At 32.2% G+C, this 19,678-nt stretch overlaps 2 protein-coding genes across 45 annotated transcripts in view; one reads left to right on the top strand and one right to left on the bottom strand.

The window, feature by feature from the left end:
- The window catches only part of LOC127719523 (collagen alpha-1(XII) chain-like), a 565,245-nt gene that overhangs the window by 315,055 nt on the left and 230,512 nt on the right, over positions 1-19,678 (top strand). The window lies entirely within an intron of this gene.
- The window catches only part of LOC127719528 (sulfotransferase 1B1-like), a 34,526-nt gene continuing 18,756 nt past the window's right edge, over positions 3,909-19,678 (bottom strand). Inside the window, exons 2-6 of the mRNA XM_052225734.1 lie at positions 7,736-7,905; positions 7,145-7,468; positions 5,982-6,082; positions 4,732-4,900; positions 3,909-4,085 (exon numbers count right to left, since the gene is read on the bottom strand). Coding sequence (XP_052081694.1) covers positions 3,970-4,085; positions 4,732-4,900; positions 5,982-6,082; positions 7,145-7,468; positions 7,736-7,905 — 880 coding nt within the window. The 3' untranslated portion in view covers positions 3,909-3,969. The remainder of the gene's footprint in view (positions 4,086-4,731; positions 4,901-5,981; positions 6,083-7,144; positions 7,469-7,735; positions 7,906-19,678) is intronic.

Here is a 19,678-nt window from a genome sequence, read left to right as displayed (position 1 = left end):
CATTTACAAATATTGTTTCATTCTTAAAAGAAATTGGAATATATCATAAAATATAAAAAAATATTGTTATATTTAAAACGATTTTAATTTTTATCACGTTATCTTAGTGTTGATTTTTATTTGTAAATAATCAATTTGCTTTAGTCTAGAATTTTAGTTTATTGAAAGACCTTTTGTCTGATTTTAAAAATATACCTTAAATTGTTATAATATTCGAATTAGCTGTCGCCGCGATATAGCCTTTCTGTGCTAATGCGGCGTAAAGCAAACAACAATCAATCAATCAATCTAAGTTATTGAGCACACCGGTCTGCTCTTGTCACATGTACACCCAATAGAGAAATATTGTCTTTTCGTGAATATGAAAATTTAAGTCTGTCTATGCAGGTTCAGAAATTAAGGATAACTATTCTAATAAAGTATGTATCTTTCTACTATTTTCTATAAAAATTTAAGAAATGGTCGTCTCGATTTTTGTACATGTATTTGCGGTCTTCTCGATCTATTCACATTCAATGTTTACATCGAGATAAGGTCCGTTTGAATTTGCTCAGTAACTTAATTCCAAAAGTGCCAATCTTTACTGCATATCAATCGATTCCTTTGGAATTTTTTCCCTGACTTTCTCTGATCTAGCTGTATACATATACGGATAATTAGCATGTTCCAGAGAGGTATACAGCCAGTAGAAAAATAAATTGAAGTTAGTACTCCAGGAATTTATTAGCGTTTGTTGTTGTTTGTGTTTTTTTTTTTTTTGTTGCAGTTCAGTGTTTCTGTTGTTCCATTGTTTATCACTTATAGTTGATGAGTTTCCCTCGGTTTTAGTTTGTAACCCGGATTTGTTTTCTCCTAATCGATTTATGACTTTTGAAAAGCGGTATACTACTGTTGCCTTTATTTCGCATAGCAATATTTTACATCAAGCTTCTATAGCCTTCTGTTCTCGTCATTTGCCACTTAAGGAGGGAAATGACAACATCAAATTGAAGTTTTGTTTTCATTTCAACTTGCCTATAATTGCTTACATCCACCTCATTTGAACTTTGGTGGATAGTTGTCTCATTGGCAATCATACCACATCTCCTTATTTTTATAAACTGTATAAAATGGTGTTTAGATCCTAACAACAATTTTAAATACTTTGTTTGCGCACTTATTTTAAAAAGACTTAGTTTAACTTTGTAACATGTTTAGATCGATCTGATTGTGTTTAGAATCATGTTTGGCTTCGAAATTAGTGTTTTTAAAAGTCCTAAAAACTTTTAATTCTAAATCACATTTAAAAGTGTTTTTTATTCAAGACATGTGTACATTTAATTTGACTACTTAGAAATGTGTTTAGATAATATTATAATTCTAGACGCGAGTTTTCATGCATGTCAAATAGATGATCGCTGGAAAATAAAACTTACTTTAAGTCATAGAAAAAAAAAGATTCCTAGTTAACCACTAGAAAATTGTGTTCTTACTTCCACATTACAATCTACCGAATGCAATTCCTGGCCTTTTTAATCTTCATGCACAATTCAATAAAATTGCAATACGGTTACATCGGATATAGATTTTCCAGATATAAGAGAGCAAAAAAAGTTAAGTGTAATAGATATTTTTTGTCTCGCCTCTACGAAGTAATAAAGGTGTGCTGTTTCCGGTGGCGTTGGCGGGGTCAACATTTAAAAAAAAATTAATAATTTAACTTTTTAGGCTATTAAATAAAAATTTCGGAGTAACTATCACAAATTTATGTACGAAATGTGATAATAAGTGAGTAATTGAAGTGTTCAAGCTGACTGAACTTAAGTTTACGCCGCCTTTCAGAGAGGGATAAATAAAATGATTCTCTTTAAGTAAATATTTGTTGTTACTGCTTCAAAAACATTTCATTTACTTATGACTGTATATTTCTTAAATAATTACTCAGGAAAAGGTTTTTTTTTATAGCCCAATATAAGAAATATGGAGAAAAAGAACACTAAATCATTGAGTATAGCTTGCTATGCTTACTAACATTCATGGTAGAGCCATATTTCAAGGCAAGTTTCCCTCAAATGTGTTTTTGAAACTCAATCCACTCAAAATATTTCATGTTTGCAACTTTTCTGTAAAAAAGCATGAAATTTAGAAAAATGAGAGTACATAGAGGTCAAAGGCGCATGTACAGCTTCCCTGAATAGGAGAAATACAACCATTGTTATTCCCTATTTGTCTTTGTTAAATTGACATTTTCAAAAAAAAATGTGCAGAATTCATCTTTGTTTTAAATAAAGAAATACTTAGCATGAGAAAAGTTTTATCCTGTTCAGTACTACAGTCAAAATTTCACATGACATTTCATTGCATATAAGATAATAACCATCACTAGAAGTTAACCAATTAAATTGTCACCCCTATTTTACCTGTTTACAAGCATTAGTAACCATGTCACCTCAAGATTCCAAAATATTTTATAAAAACACCATTTAAACATGTTAAAAAATGTTGCTTTGAATCACCCAAGGTATTTGTTTATGACTCAGATTTATTTTCTGCAATAAAATGCAGGATTAATTTCCTACAACTGTCAAATTCAAGGAAATATTTTTTTGAATCTTTTTTCGTATGAAACCGGATGGGACGAGAGCATTACATTTGGGGATTAAATTTTCTTACGTTAACGCTCAGCTTTTGATTACATTTGCGCGCATTTCACAGGTAACACAGGTAATAACGAAGATAATTCATAATAGATATAACTATAGTTATCATGAATTTTTAACATATTTATAAATTTGAATTATATATTTTTCATATTGAATTCTATAAGAAAAGAAAGTGATCATGAGAAATCCTGTTATAGTTAAGACATACATGTAACTTAATTGAGAATATGTCAGAGTAAATAGTAATTTGTTTCCGAATTTTACAGAATACTGATCGCTTCAGTAAATAATTTTAGTCCGTTTTAAAGTTGCGTCAAGGCACAAAGTTCGTTTGTCAGACAAAAATATCGGGGAGAAGATCATTAATGTACGATGGATTTACTTTCCGTATCGACAGAACACTTAAGTCAGGATATTTCATGGGAATGCACCGTAAATAATTGCAAACTAAGGTATTTCACCAGATTTCTTATTTTCTGCAAATCTTTGGGAACCAGTACCATAAGCAGATTCCATGCGTACTACAAACAAACCGGAATCATCCCAAGCTCGCTACAATGAGTAATTGTATTCAGCAAATCCATGTATTTTTGTGTTATGTGTTTCCTGGAAGCAGTGGGCTTCAAAATATTCATCACGTTACGACATGTAAAATCAGTACTTTAATTTTTAGATTTTGTAATGTTATTACATTTTTATCTGTATGTATTTCAAGGACTATTTTTTACTCTTTTAAAACTATGACTGCATCTCTCGTTGGCAAAGTTGACCTTAATCGACTTCGGCTGTATTGATAGAGTCATTTGAATTTATACTATTAAACGTTTCATAGTTAGGCATTCCAACATTAGTAGTCGCTAACATACTTATTTTGAAATACCTTCTTTATCATATGTAAAATGTGTGCCCAATGAACTCCAATAAGCGACGGAAATACCTTTCAATAGAATGAATAGCATTATATCAAAATACAGCGCAGCTGGAGTACTATCAGTCTTTTAGGTTACCATAATCCCCAGTGGCAATGTCCCCGGGACTAACATTTGTCATTCAATTATATAATAATGTTAAACTAGGGTTGCATTTCTAGAGATCGGTTATCAGTTGTTGTGTGGTTGTGTGTGAACGATTATACCAACCAGGGTTGTAAGTGATTTGGTACATGTACTATTAGGCCGATAGGTGAATGCATTTTTGGTGAATTCATCCATTTGAAAACTTTCATACATTGTTATGTTGAAATAATTTCTAGTTCATATGGCTCCGTCGAATTCGTTTTTTTAATATTTGATTAATACAAAATTTTAACGTAATATCGATACAGTATCTACTGTATTTCGTATGTGAAGTCTACTTCAACACCCTCCATTTCTTTTCTGTACATTACATCAAATTGTTCATTTTGCGAGACCGAAAACCAGTTCTTCCAGTCTCCAATTTCCCCTGTAAGAATACAAAAAAAGTAAAAATATATTTATAATGAGCTACGGGAGGGAGGGGAAAACTTAGATAAGGAACATTTCTAAATTATGATAGTTTATGAACTAGTTCTTATAGACAAAATGTGTGTAAATGAATATTTTACACACCCATGACAGTTTTGGAGAAATTCCACAAGATTTTGACATTGCAATTTTGTTTGTATTTAGAACTCGTTGATCTGCATCAGAGCATCGCAAAAGATAAATGTTGCATTTATAATTCCAGAAATACAGTCAATCAAAACTTAAAACCTAAATAATGTGCACAGAAAGGAGCGAAACATTTGAAATTTCTCCTTTGATTTACATTTTCCCGAAAATCTGTCCTCATAATTTGGATTGCAGATGATATTTCATAATTATATCACTTTCGTCTTTTATGATATATCGATATAAGTGGATCACCGGATTCGTTTTTATTTTTAACCGAAGTATTTGTAGCGTAGTTTCTAAACAACACTGACTTATTATCTCTTGATATTTACCTTTTCTAAACAACACTGACTTATAATCTCTTGATATTTACCTTTTCTAAACAACACTGACTTATTATCTCTTGATATTTACCTTTTCTAAACAACACTGACTTATATTCTCTTGATATTTACCTTTTCTAAACAACACTGACTTATATTCTCTTGATAATGCAACTGTAGCATCCTGTTTATGATCTTTTAACTTTTGAAAGACATTTTTATCGGCAACTTCTGCTATAAACTGATCGTCAAAGGGAACTTCCAGGAACTCAGCAAGTTGTTTGATTGTTTCAATCGGGCGCTACAATGTATATGTTAAAGTTAGAAATCGACATTTGGAAAATTGGTGTTGATAGCTAGTCTATATTCTTTTTATTCACAACTGTTATTGACTCATAGTTGTTGACAGCTTGACATATTGTATAGAAACAATTATAAACAAAATACCGAACTCCAAGTCAAGTTCAAAAAAGGTAAGTTGAAGATCGTATATTGTCCTATCGATGTTGTTATGGCGCTTGTTTCCTGTCTCGTGTATGTATCTCCAACATCATATTATTCATATTTGACGTTTGCAATATCTGTCACAAACGATGATCAACAAACCTCGTGATATGTAAAGGTTTAATTTTTTTTTCATTAGGCAATTGTTTTTCTTTTTTTTAATTAGATATTTAATGTCCATAATATACTATAGCTAGTATTTAGATTTGCTAGTATTTACATGTAGATTCAATATCTAACTTCTGTTAAACATTTGTGGCAATCGTGAACTTACTAAAATTTATAGAGGTTCAAGTTCTGTAATGGTTGATATTTATTTATACTCGAACTAATAGTACTTTATGCAACGATGAATGTGTAGAAGTTTCTTTCAAACAAGAATTTGTTACTATAAAGTTCGACTATATAAACTATGCATCTGTTTAATAAATGTGTCCTTCTCATTAGAGATAGGGAAGTCAATCGGCAAAACTCGGCAGATTTCGCTTCTCTTCGTTTAGATCTGCCGATATGTGTTGAATGATAAATAAGGAATTTTGAAACTGTAACATTAACCCTTAAATTCTGTTACATTTTGAAAATAAAATTTCAGTTCTGTGAAACTCGCATTGTTTTATTTTAGTCGAATTACTGTCGATTCATTATCATTCGTTGGATACCAATTTTTGAGGATTTCGTGGGTACAGGGGAACAACGAATTCAAATGTTCAACGAATTGTAAATTTTCTAAAGGAATGTATGCAAACTTTGCCAAAGCCACGAAATTAAATATCCAAGAAAATGCAAGTTTTTCTGACTCCACGAATATAGGTATCCGAGAAAATAAAAGAATCCACAGTAACCGACAAACGCAAATAAAGTCTTTATAATCGTTCTACCAATTTCAAATCTTCAAACAGCACACCATGCACATTCTTGTTATTTCTTGCAGCATTTGTCATTTCTTTCGTGTAATTGAACCAACCAGTTAACAATGTATCTATAATGATATGAAAGTAGATTAAAAGAATGAACTACATGTAACAGCATAATACGCGAACAAGAGATGACATAAACACAAATGGCAGTTTACATTCTAGTTAAAGGGAAACTGACAATGTCATGGCAAAAATACGAAAACGGCCAAAAGACAAAACGAGTCCTAAAACACTACATAGAAAACCGAAAGACTGAGCAACATGAACACCACTAAAATCCTGATTGATCCTTCTTCCCGTAACATTTCTACTCGGGTGTCATAGCTTTTGTATGGCTTGAACCATTAATGTTTTTGTATGGCTTGGATCTTCATTGTTTTTGTATGGCTTGGACCTTCAATGTTTTTGTATGGCTTGGACCTTCATTGTTTTTGTATGGCTTGGACCTTCAATGTTTTTGTATGGCTTGGACCTTCAATGTTTTTGTATGGCTTGGACCTTCAATTTTTTTGATTTGATCGTTCCTAATGAAGGTAAATCCACAAAAGAGCTTCGGACGCGCCACATCTATACAAATTCTATGTTCATAAAACGTCTGTATTTTCATACCTATATGAGGTATATGTATGGAAATAAATAAAGTTTACTTTCACCTTAGCTCATTTTCAAAAAATGCGCGAGGTAATTTCATAACACGATGTGCACCTTCTTTTAACTTAAATGTGTTTTGTGAATGTCCATTTAGTATCTTCTTTTACAAATGTAGATTGATTTAAAAAATTATGGTAATATTTCATCATTCATAACTTTTTGCTTCTTCAAAAAACATATAAAACAGCAGGTAGATTTATGCTCTAGAATTATATTAAGATTTTATTTGTATAGTATCAACGAACCGAACATTATAGTTTTATACAAATGAATAGTAAATGAAAAAATGAACGTATTGAATTTTTAACCTAAATAACTTTTTTCTTTGTCAATTATACACAAATTTTGGATTATGACGTACATAAAAAATAAATACGTCTTTGTTATGCAAAACAATTTTTAAAGTTGTTTTGTAAAGTATCTACGGGTCTAAAGCTTACACAAACGTAAATATTAAAAAGAAAACACTTTACCATTGATAACCACATCTTCATAATACTGCTTCCATGTCCAATTTGGAGGAACACCATTCATCTCTTTCAACCAATTGTACTGAGAAACGTGTCTATCCTTAGGATTTCTGTTCACATACACGACTTTAGCCTTTTTGTCTATATGCTTTGACGGCAAGAAGCTCCAAGGAAGATGTGAATGTAGAATTCTTCGCCTATTTTCAGCCTCCAATAATTGAAAGTCGGTCATAAAATCTAAATGGATTTTCAGTGTAGCGGCCCTACTGTTATATTCTGTCGTGTGGTCTACTAGCATGCATATAATCTCATGAACCCAATGTGTACCTGGTAGAAAAATCGTGAAAAACAATAACATCTACATTTCTTAAACGATAAGCAAAAGAATATTTTTCCCAAAATAGATATGGACTTTCGTGTTTAGCTTTGTAATGATACAGGACATTGTTTTTACAGTAAAAGTTTTAAGCAAAAAATATGTAGTCATTGGAATACATGTAATTAAATATGAAAGCGAACACAAAATATTATATATGTAATTATAAGATATTGATGAATAATTTGACTTTGATTGGAAATTAAAATGGAACTTACCTGTTTTCGGCGCCGTGCATAATAAAATGTCATCATCCCTGGAAGGAAATTCCTTTATGTCCTGGAACTGTTTTTTGGGATTTTCCTTCAAGCAAGGCCATGCAAAATATGTTGATTCTTCATACTCAATGAAAGGATAGATGGCCAGTTGTAAGTCTCCGTCTGCACGTCTTAAAAAGAAATGTTTTGTATTACACACTTCATACGAATATATATATTTAACAACTATGTAACAATGGCTGAAAGCGCTAAATAAAGGCAGCAGTAGTATACCGCTGTTCGAAAGTCATAAATCGATTGAGAGAAAACAAATCCGGGTTACAAAACTAAAACCGAGGGAAACACATGAACTATAAGAGGAAAACAACGAAACAACAGAAAAACTGAAAGATTGATTATATGTCATTAAAATATTTATTGAGATATACGACAAAAGCATTTTTGGCATACAATACAGTTACAGCTGAGGTTATGACGTCGCTAAAGAAAAAAGGTTTTCGCTAACACTTCTAATCATGTAATTAAGGTCTTTCCTTTCTTAATGGAAAAACCTTACTGTATTTCGTTTGTTTATTATTATTATTATTCTTTTTCCTCGTCCGATTTCAAAGTCAAAAGTCAAAAAAAGTACGCGACAGATCCAAATGATCTTTGGTGCCAAGTATTGGATTAATAAAATCTATCTTGTATTAGGGGAACCAAAGTGTACTATTTACCTTATAGGAGTTATCTCCCCAATTACAAAAACCATTGTTATCGCTACTCTTCATAAACTATAAGAGTTAGCGGCAAATGTTTTTTTTTAAATGTTCCTTGCCACTTGTCGCAGCTTTAAATAACTTTAACCGAAGCGATCCAGTGACCTCTTATAGGATTTATTTCCCCTTGAATATTTTACTTTTCGGTATGCATAAGAATCTCATAAACCGTAAGTTGTAAAGACCTAGGGTCTTTTTATTTGAGATCATTGGACCATAACTTGAAAATGTAGGTCAAGGTCAAAGGTCAAGGTCATATTTTAGATTTTGACATTTCGTTGATTTCCCTATAATTCTCAAATGGTTATAGATAGAGAAAATTTAAATAGTGAAAAATGCTTGGTACTTCAAGGGGCAACTTTGTTACATTATGACTGTATTGGTTTTATCATTGTGTAAGGGACATAACCCCCATTGATGGTTTGTAAAAAGACATTATTAGGCAAAACTCTTAAACAAAAGGCCTAGACCCATAGGGTCTTTTGCAATGACATTGTGGACCAATGACCTTGACCAAGGTCACAAGGTCAAGGTCATGTACAAAGAGGCAAATTATGTGTTTTTGGCACTATTTAAAGAGTTTGATGTGTGTTTTTTGTAGGTTGACATTGACCTTTAACCTTACTACTTGTTAAGTGATCTCTCAAAAGATAAATCCCATGTGTTTAGATATAATATTTAGGCTTTCTATTCCGTTTTTGCATGATCAAAGTGGATTAGTTCTCTGTGTTAACCAACCAACCAACCAACCAACCAACAAACCAACCAACCAACCAACCAATCAAACAATCAATCAATTAGTCAGTCAGTCAGTCAATCATTGCATGCATGTTTCTGTCTCATGTGTTTAATATGGGGACCAAGATCTTATTTCTTTCTATTTCGATTGTTTGAATAGACCATATCCCACGTGTTTAATTAATTAATTAATCGATCAATCAATCAATCAATCAACCAACCAACCAACCAATAATAAACCAACCAATCAATCAATCAATCAAGCAACCATTCAATCAATCATTGCATGCATACATGTTTCCGTCTCATGTGTTTGATATATGGGGGTCCAAGATCTCATTTGTGTTTTTTTTTCGCTTGTTTCAAGAGACCACCATATCCCACATGTTAATTTTTTTAACCAACCAACCAATCAACCAACCAATCAACTAATAAACCAACGATCTAATCAATACTTCATTGTATGCATGTTTCCGTCTTATGTGTTTAATACGGGGTCCAAGATCTCCTTTGTTTCTTTTTTGCTTGTTTCAGGAGACCCTATCCCACGTGTTTAATTAATCAAATAATCAATCAATCAATCAATCAATCAACCATATCCCACATGTTAAATTAACCAACCAACCAACCAACCAACCAACCAACCAATCCATAAAACAACCAACCAACCAAGCAATCATTTATTGTGTGCATGTTTCCGTCTCATGTGTTTAATACGGGGTCCAAGATTTCCTTTGTTTCTTTTTTCATTTGTTTCAAAAGACCCTATCCCACGTGTTTAATCAAATAACCAACCAACCAATCAACAAATCAATCAACCAACCAACCAACACATTAATTAATTAATTAATCAATCAATCAATTAATAAACCAACCAACTGATCAATCAATCATTCATTGTATGCACGTTTCCGTCTCATGTGTTTAATATTGTATTTACATCTCTTCTGAAAAAAAAAAATCCACATGCTTGTTATCAGATGTTCTGGGAAACTACATGTCCAGTTGACCCCAAAATTTGCAGTCAGCAGGGTATACATGTATTACATCTCCATAAAACAACGTGGTGCAGATATCTCCCAGGAATTTTCCTACAGAAAAGAAATTGCAAAGCCGTAAAAATCGCTTGCTAGCTCCGTGAATCTCAGTGAAATCCTACAATAAAATGTCCGCTCCTAGATTAAAATACAAATCTGTGTTACAAACTGCTACTGAAAAATGTACATCAGATGAAAATAATCAACAAACGTCTTTTAAAATTACACAGGATCAATTAAATCCAAAGCATGCACTGCTCGTAAACTGTGATCAAAATGTCAATTACCTACAATGACAAAAGAAATACATTTTGTAAACTCCGTCGCTATAAATGTTGTCTGTTTAACGTCCCCACCTAAAAAAAAATGAAAATGCTAAGTTTTTGCTATTATAAAGCTTCGTCACGTGACGCCACAATCTGGCGCGAGACAAATACGCGCCCGGGACCTGAAATAGAATAAAAACTTTCCAACTAACTAAATATAGAAACTTAAACAACACACTAATATGGACCCTTTAAAGAAACAAACAAACAAACAAACAAACAAACAAACAAACAAACAAACAAACAAACACACACACACACACACATATCAATCAATCATGTTTCAGAAGGGGGGAAAGACCGTTTACAATTGCTTTTTTAAAGCAATTGATTTATATTTCTTTGTGTTTTTTTCGCAAGACTAACGAAGGCTAGAGGTTCCTGATTTGGGACAGGCGCAAAAAGTGTTAAGGTAGATAGGGTGTCTTCCTCCATCTTGGATTTTGAAATACCAGAAAATAATCGGTCTAGACCTTTAATAAAATATGCAAATTTTAAGAGTAGTGGGTAATTCATGTGTAAGAATTTTCATTCTAATATAGAAAATGACATGTTTTATTATATTTATGGTTGTATTTTACAAAAAACAGAATAGTTTTGTTTGATTCAATTTTTTACAACTTTGCCACATAAGGGGAGTCAACTCAAATGTAAGGGCAGATAATTCAGATAAAGTTACTTTTACGATATAATGTGTTAGGAATTTATCTATTTTATTATGTAGCAAGAAAACAGGCCCGGTTATTCCATTTTTTTCTATTTCTTATCTGAAAGTATAATATTAGACCTATCTTCTCATATTTTATCTCAAATATCTATGGTGTAGTTTTCGTTTTATGGCAGAAAATTGCGTTTTCCATGCATAATCTATACAAAATCTGCCAATTTTGCACAACCTGTAGCGTGAAAATAAGCCCCGTGATCCATTCTTTTTATTATTTTTTTCAAAAAAGCATGATACAAACTACATTAGATAAGCAAAACCCGTTACTAAGCACCAAAGGTAAAATTGAGCAGTCGAAAGTGGACATACCACAAGAAATTGGTAGCAACAAAAGACAGCAATAACCCAAACAGTAATAATTGATTCTTTTATCTATAATTCGATAAAGCCAAACGGATGGATTAAAAGTACGATTCATAAAGGTTTTTATATATCTTAAACGAAAATACCACCATACAATCATAAAAGCCAAGGTGTTTAATATTACTTAAGCTAATTCCTAGAAATGACATAGTCTTTCTTAAAAAAAATTACGTCGTCGAGCATAAACCCAAAATGATGGTAGGGTTGATTGCATGTCATTAAAATATTTATTGAGATATATTAATTGCATACGATACAGTTACAGCTGAGGTTATGACGTAGCTAAAGCAAAAAGGTTATTTTTCGCCACATCAAATTTTTTCCGCAGATTTAAGTCATAAACTTGAAAATTATGTAGGAAGATTATATGTGGCAATTTCTAATGAAAAAAGTCCCCGATGAGGTTTTTTTTTAAAATTAAATATATAAACAGCACAAATTGCCAGCTTTTTACAAAAATCATGAAATATTTGACAGATAACTATTTCCAAACAATTGTTACGCAAATGTAATGCATATATGTGTAAAGAAGAAATTGCAAAATGTTTTTACCACAAAAAATGCGTGTGTTTATCTTAAAAAGGACACAAATGACGAAAAAGATCAAAATGTTTGGCAAAAATCTACAATTTCGACCACATTTATCTTTAACAGTAGCACATGAAGGTATAGTTTTATAACATATTTGATTTGATCAGGTAAGAATGACACATGCATGGCTCTACAATCTGACGATACCTGTATCGTAGCATTGCACAAGGTCATGTTTTTCTCTGATTGTTAATGACGTCTTTACACTAAATCCATTGGATGTTGGATGTGTACTGAATGATATTTTAGTCTTAGATGCATGATTTTGTTAGTTGTTATTGGCTTTGAACTAACTGTCAGTAACTGCGAGTACTCTCAGATCTGTACTTAGTGTCTTTTTTGTTGTGGGGATGTACACGTACCCTGCCACGTCCGGTTTGTGTTTTTGTTAGATGTATCTCTGCTTTGTATCGATCTGATTTGTTAAGCCCTTTTCAACTGATTTTTAGCTCACCTGGCCCAAAGGGCCTAGTGAGCTTTTCTCATCACTTGGCGTCCGTCGTCCGTCGTCCGTCGTCCTGCGTCCTGCGTCCTGCGTCCGTAAACTTTTACAAAAATCTTCTCCTCTGAAACTACTGGGCCAAATTTGACCAAACTTGGCCTCAATCATTATTAGGGTATCTAGTTTAACAAATGTGTCCGGTGACTCGGCTAACCAACCAAGATGGCCGCCATGGCTAAGAATAGAACATAGGGGTAAAATGAAGATTTTGGCTTATATCTCTGAAACCAAAGCATTTAGAGCAAATCTGACACGAGGTAAAATTGTTTATCAGGTCAAGATCTATCTGCCCCACAATTTTCAGATGAATCTGACAACCCGTTGTTGGGTTGCTGCCCCTGAATTGGTAATTTTAAGGAAATTTTGCCGTTTTTTGGTTATTATCTTGGATATTGTTATAGAAAGAGATAAACTGTAAACAGCAATAACGTTCAGCAAAGTAAGATCTACAAATAAGTCGTCATGACCAAAATTGTCAGTCGACCCCTTAGGAGTTTTTGCCCTTTATAGTCAATTTTTAACAATTTTTCGTAAATTTTTGTTATCTTTTACAAAAATCTTCTTCTCTGAAACTACTGAGACAATTTAACCATACTTGGCCATAATCATTATTAGGGTATCTAGTTTACAAAAATTTGTCCGATGACCCCGCCTTCCAACCATCATGGCCGACTTGGTTAAAAATAGAACATAGAGGTAAAATGCAGTATTTGGTTTATATCTCTGAAACTAAAGCATTTAGAGAAAATCTTACAGGTGACAAAAATGTTCATCAGATTGAGATTTATCTGCCTGGAAATTTTCAGACCAATCTGACAACCCGTTGTTGGGTTGCTGCCCTGAGTTAGTAATTTTACAGAAATTTTTCAGTATTTTGTTATTATCTTACATATCATTATAATATCTAATATCTAATACTATTAATTTTGATTTTAACCTTATTTTAAATGATTTACAAAGCATCAGTAAATACAGGTGAGCGACACAGGCTCTTGAGAGCCTCTAGTTATATTTTGTTCTTATGTTGTACTGTTATACCACTTTTCCAGGTTAGGGGAGGGTTGGCGCTTTCAAATAAGTTTAACCACGCCACTTTCTGTATGCGCCTATCCCAAGTCAGGAGCCTGTTATTCAGTGGTTGTAATTTGCTGCTGTATATCATATTTGTTTATCGTTTATTATTCTAGTTCATAAATCAGGTCGTTAGTTTTCTCGCTTGGATTGTTTTACATTTGTCATTTTGGGGACTTTTATAGCTGACTATGCAGTATGAGTTTTGCACATTGTTAAAGGCTGTACAGTGACCTATAGGTTGCACTTTGTAAATACAGCTGTTTCACAAGCCACGCCTCCTTTGGGGAGATATTATAATATTCATAGATATTTTGTTTTGTTTACGTACTGGTTCCAAGATATGATCTCTATGTTTCATCTCATAGAGAAATAACTTGGGAATGTTACCAGACGAGTATAAAAACGAGAGGTAGCGGTGAAAAATGAATTATGAGGAAGACCCAAAGTGAAGGTATGAGTAGTACAGAATTTTAGTATAAGTTTAAACTCTTAGAAGTTCGGGACATATAAATGTTGAAAATATGCCGCACAGCCCTATGCTTTGATCTTTGAATAAAAAAGTAGTGCATATCAACTTTTCGTTCTAGGATATATTTTTTAACGAAACTTCATAGTAAAAGTGGCACATCTTTAGCCGCAAAGAGAGTTCCTATGGGAAATTGCATTGTGTATATTTACAGAAGTGCAATCTATAGTTGTTAATTTCTATGTCATTTGGTCTCTTGTGGAGAGTTGTCTCATTGGCAATCATACGACATCTTGTTATTTTTATATGAATGTAAATTTTGGTAAAGATACAAATCACTTTTTGCCCTTGAAATAATGAATTGTTGTTGCTGTAATTTATATTTAAGAATAACTGTTTTTTTCTCTAAAAAAAACATGTATATTTAGATATAGTTAAAAACGTATCTTATCAAATTCAACTGTAGTTGGAAATAAGACATTTAACGTTATGCTATACTATGTGACATTTAACATAATAACCTAATGATCAATGAAAAGGATAGGAATGCCCTTTACCGTCAGGCGTCAAACGGTAATTTTCGGCTACCGTTAGCGTAAAATTGGTTAAAATTTTACCGTGATTCGTCAAAATATCCTTTAACATGATTCGTCAGAGGTCTCAAAATAATTATCGTTACCGTTATTTTTGGAAAAAAATTATTGTGATTCGTCAAAATCAGTCGATTTTTTTATCATCTTAAAGAAAGTGTACATTTTATCGTCATGCACCAAAAAATACCGTTAACGTCATTTGGCAAGATTTGTTACCTTTACTCGTCATGAAGGTACCCCCATTACGACCCTCATCCATTTTTCTACAATTTCTAATAAAATATTATAAAACCTGCAGTTCAATAGGTCACATGCCCCAAATAAACATTCCCCGATTGGTCGAACAACTGTGGCCTCGGTGTAAAGCAACGCAAGCCTCGATGTAAAGATCACGCTTCCAAAAATAGAGGTATGTCCCAACTTAACATTCCCCGATTGGTTGAATGGCTGCTCGATGTAAAGCAACGGAAGCCTTGATGCAATGAAGAAAAGGGGTTGACAGGATAAACGTAATCATTATAAATTTTAACTTCATGGTTCTTATGCAAGCAAATTTAATAAACAATGATTTTATACAGTTGTGTTATTGTTTTCACCTTTCATAGGGCTTTGTTTCTGATCTTATTATTGCAAGCCGTTGTGGAATTTATTCCCTATTTATTAATATTAATAAATCATTTATTAATATTAAAAATTTTTTTAATATTACAAAATCATTTTTTAATATTAATAAATCGATTTTTTAATATTAAAAAATACTGTCATTTTTTAATATTAATAAATGAATATTTAATATTAAAAAATCATTTATTAATATTAAAAAATCATTTTTTTAATATTAAATATTCAGTCTGATATTTTAATATTAATAAATGAATTTTTAATATTAAATAATACGCTGATTTTTTAATATTAAAAAATCAACATCAATGTTACCTTAGCGTTTAATATAAGGCAAACCAATCATTTATCTGTCAAACGCTTTAATGATTATTATTGGACAAGTCGGTCCGGAGAAATTTTGGACCGACTATGTTAAGTCAACTCGGACCATCTTATATCGACCCAGACAAGTAATTAAGGAAAGTTCGAACTATTTAATGACTATAAACCATTAAATATTGAATTTTGAATTAAATTATCTTTTAAAATCGTGCATTAAATTTGCCAAAATAATTTCAAATTATAATTTAATCCATGTGAATGGACTCAATCCTACGGAAGCGTGTTAGGAACAAAACAAATTAGCATTGACCAATATTTGGCAAACATATAGACTAAGCAACTCTTTCGTACGGCAAGCCGTTGTGGAATTTATTCCGTGTACCACTCTCAATGTAAATTTTTTACTCTTCTGGTGATAGCCACGTGGTTAAATATTCTGCATTGTCCCTATCAGAGCTTTGAAAAGATCTATTCATATCAATATTTAAGTTCATGAAAAAATCAAAACATAGTGTCACATTCGTGTTTACCACTGACTAAATTCTCGATCGATTTATTTACTTGGGCCAACATAAGCGATTTGTAGGTATTTTTTTGTTAGTCAAATAGGACACGGAATTTCAACCCTTCCATTTTTTACATTTCAAATATCTGTAATAACGTTACGCACGCTGTTCCTACAACCCATAGGATTTAAAAAAGAATCTTCGACATTTCCTCCGCAAAACAAAAAAAAATGTTAACAAACTCTAACCACTATAAAAACAAATTCAGTATATGTTTTCAATAATGTTCTTATAGCTCTTGGTCATATGCATAGTAATATCTAGTATATTTGAGGATTAAAACAACAAAGCTATATGTGAAAAAACGGATGTCCAACGTTACATTTTTGAACAACTGTTTTAACTCTTATGTATAGTGATCCTATTTCTTATTCTCTGATCTTCCTGAAACTTGGTGAGAACAATGACATGTGTCGGTTCTTTGTGACAATTAAGTCATTAGTTTGTCAAATTTCATTTGACTCGGCGGCTGCATATTAAGCTGGAATAAGAAAAATGTCCAACGACGTTTTTCGTTGACTCAACGACTGAAAGTGTTTGTTATAAGTAGATATAGCAGAAAATGTCTAAAAATGGTAAGATGATAATAACATCTACCAATAGTACAATTATTTGCCTCATTGTTCGTGAGTTCAAATATTGTAGATTCTATAAAATCTTCTCTTAACAGTCGTTTTTCAAGCGGTAGTCATTTTGTCCAAGTTGATATTTCATTTGTCAAAGCAATTAATGCGGGTTTTTTACCTGATATTTCAATAAGTTGTTTATAATTTATAAAAACAAAAGTTAGATACACGAAGAGTACACATTGCCTAGATTTGTTTTTTATTAACTGCATGCTTGGGTCTGAAAGGTATAAAATGCTACGAAACATTACAAAACGGTAGTCATTTTGTCCAAACGGGTGAAAACGTCGAAAAATCCGAAAAACGCTTATTTCCGACGTTGCATGTGCTAAATTTGTTTCAACTAAATGTTCCTGGTAATAAAAACAAATCGTGTGGTGAAATTTGGAAAAAGATATTGAAGGCTGTCGAAAAAAGAATAGTGCATATTGACAAACTCGGAACATAGATTCGACACAGATTAAATTTTGATATTTTATAACCATTTTTAGCTTTTAGTGATTTATTGTTGCTAGAGGCAAATGTTTGATTCAGAATGCGAATGATATGTACAACTTTTGCAAAGACAATTTGGAGACACCATCACAGTCCTCTATATGTTAAAGGTGAATTTTTCGTTATGTTGCGGAAGTACCCTGAAATAGATATAGATCATTTAAAGTCGCCCCTTCAGTAAGGTACATTCACCAAATTAAAAGTACAAGTACTCGAAAAGATTTAGTTCGCGACTTGTCCTGCTACTCATGTTTTAACTGTCGTACTGAAACTAATTCATGTACTACCGAAGCCGGACCTTTTCGTCAAAATAAACTTGTGCATGAAACAGAGGTAACTGAAAGACTGATTGCAAACATCGACGAAAACAGTGTCATTGAAATAATACAACCCGGGATTGTATTACCCGTTTTTACGGACGATCCAGGAGAAGACTTCTAAAATTCAAAAAGTACATTAGACGTTAGAAAACTGAAGCAAGAAACTATAGATGACTGGGGAAATAACTTTGAAGCTGGGGTTCAAATAATTGAAGGGCTGTATTTCGACAAATTGTGTGTCAAGAAAAGTACAATTCATTTCAAATTAATCAAGGGTTAAAAAAAAATGATTTACTTGCATAGTGTCGGATATATTTGTATTGGGGTTGAATCAAGCTATGGAAAATTTACAATGACATATGATATGCACCATAAAATTTTAGCAGCCTGTGATTAAAGTTTTGTGCTTCTAAAATTATGTTTTAATTTATTTATGGAAAACTGTATATTTAATAATTCCGTCCCATTTTGCCTTTCTACATTATTTACGATTATACAGCATTTTAAGGGGAATTAAGGGTAAAACATTGTTAATCGATTTCTACAACTTCAGGTAATTCATGGTAAAAATACATCACAAAAATAACAGAGACAGAATAAACCCATAAAAAAAAACGAATGAAACTAACAAATTTAATTAATCGACGTCAAAATTTCAGAAAACACTCTTTGACGTCCCATTTTTGGTGTAAAGTCGTGTTGTAGGAACATCATGCACAACGTTAATACGATTTCCGTAACCTGGAGTCTGGACTAAGCAAACATACAAACTATTAGTCCCATGCATACAGTTACCTTGTTTCTTCTGTCAAACATTTGAAACGTGTTTAGGTTAAACTAGTAGTACAGTGACACGATATTTCTTTATAGCAATATAAAGAATAAGGAGGTGTTATGTGGTAATATATGATTGCCAATAAGACAACTATTCCACCAAAGTTCAAATGAATTGGGTGTAAGCAATTATAGACAACTGTTCGTCCATCAACAATAAGAAAAATATAGGGACATAGTAAAAAATAAAATGGGCACATTTGTTTCGAGGTCGAACTTTTGACATGTCAAATCTAAAAATTTCGACTTTAACTCAAATTTTTGACTTTTCAAATCTCGAAATTTTGACTTTTTTAAAAAGTATTACAACTTTAATATAAGTATTCAAACACAGCAATTACAATTTTAGAAGGAGATGACATAGACGCAAATAAATAAATAAAGCGTCATCCAAACATTTTGTCAATTTATATTCAGAAATAGTTTTGTTCTCTTTAATAATGATATGGATTAACATTTAAGATTGAAGAGTTTAATTCGGAAGGAGCATGCGTGTTGACAGAAAAAAAAATGTTATTTTCCCATATTCCATGTATTAGTGTCCACGACTCTGTCATAGGGTCGTCACATCTAAGGACATTTTGCATCCTATGTTTTATGATTGGGTTAAAAGTCCTGTTCGGTATCCCAAAAGCAGGTCAACGACTTTGCCTTGTTGAAACAATGGTAAATCAAGTGGCAAAATATGCCATGCATATTCAGGACGACTCATGAGCTCCTCAGTTTTCTAGTTTTAGAACATATAAACATATAAATACTGAGAAGTTGAAATTTCCAGATTCTAAAACTTGAAATTTTGAGTTTAAAGTCTAAATTTTGACTTTATAAAGCTGAAATTTCGACTTTTCAAAAAGTCCAAACTTTCATCTTTCTAACAGCCGAAATTTCAAAATTTCTAATAGCTAAAATTTCCAATTAAAGTCAAAATTTCGAGATTTGAAAAGTTGAAAATTCGATGTTTCAATAAGATTTGATTTGTCAAAAT

Source organism: Mytilus californianus, unplaced genomic scaffold (genome assembly GCF_021869535.1).
Source record: "Mytilus californianus isolate M0D057914Y unplaced genomic scaffold, xbMytCali1.0.p SCAF_11, whole genome shotgun sequence".
In the NCBI taxonomy this organism is placed as follows: Eukaryota; Metazoa; Mollusca; class Bivalvia; order Mytilida; family Mytilidae; genus Mytilus; species Mytilus californianus.
This window is presented reverse-complemented; position numbering and strand designations above follow the sequence as displayed.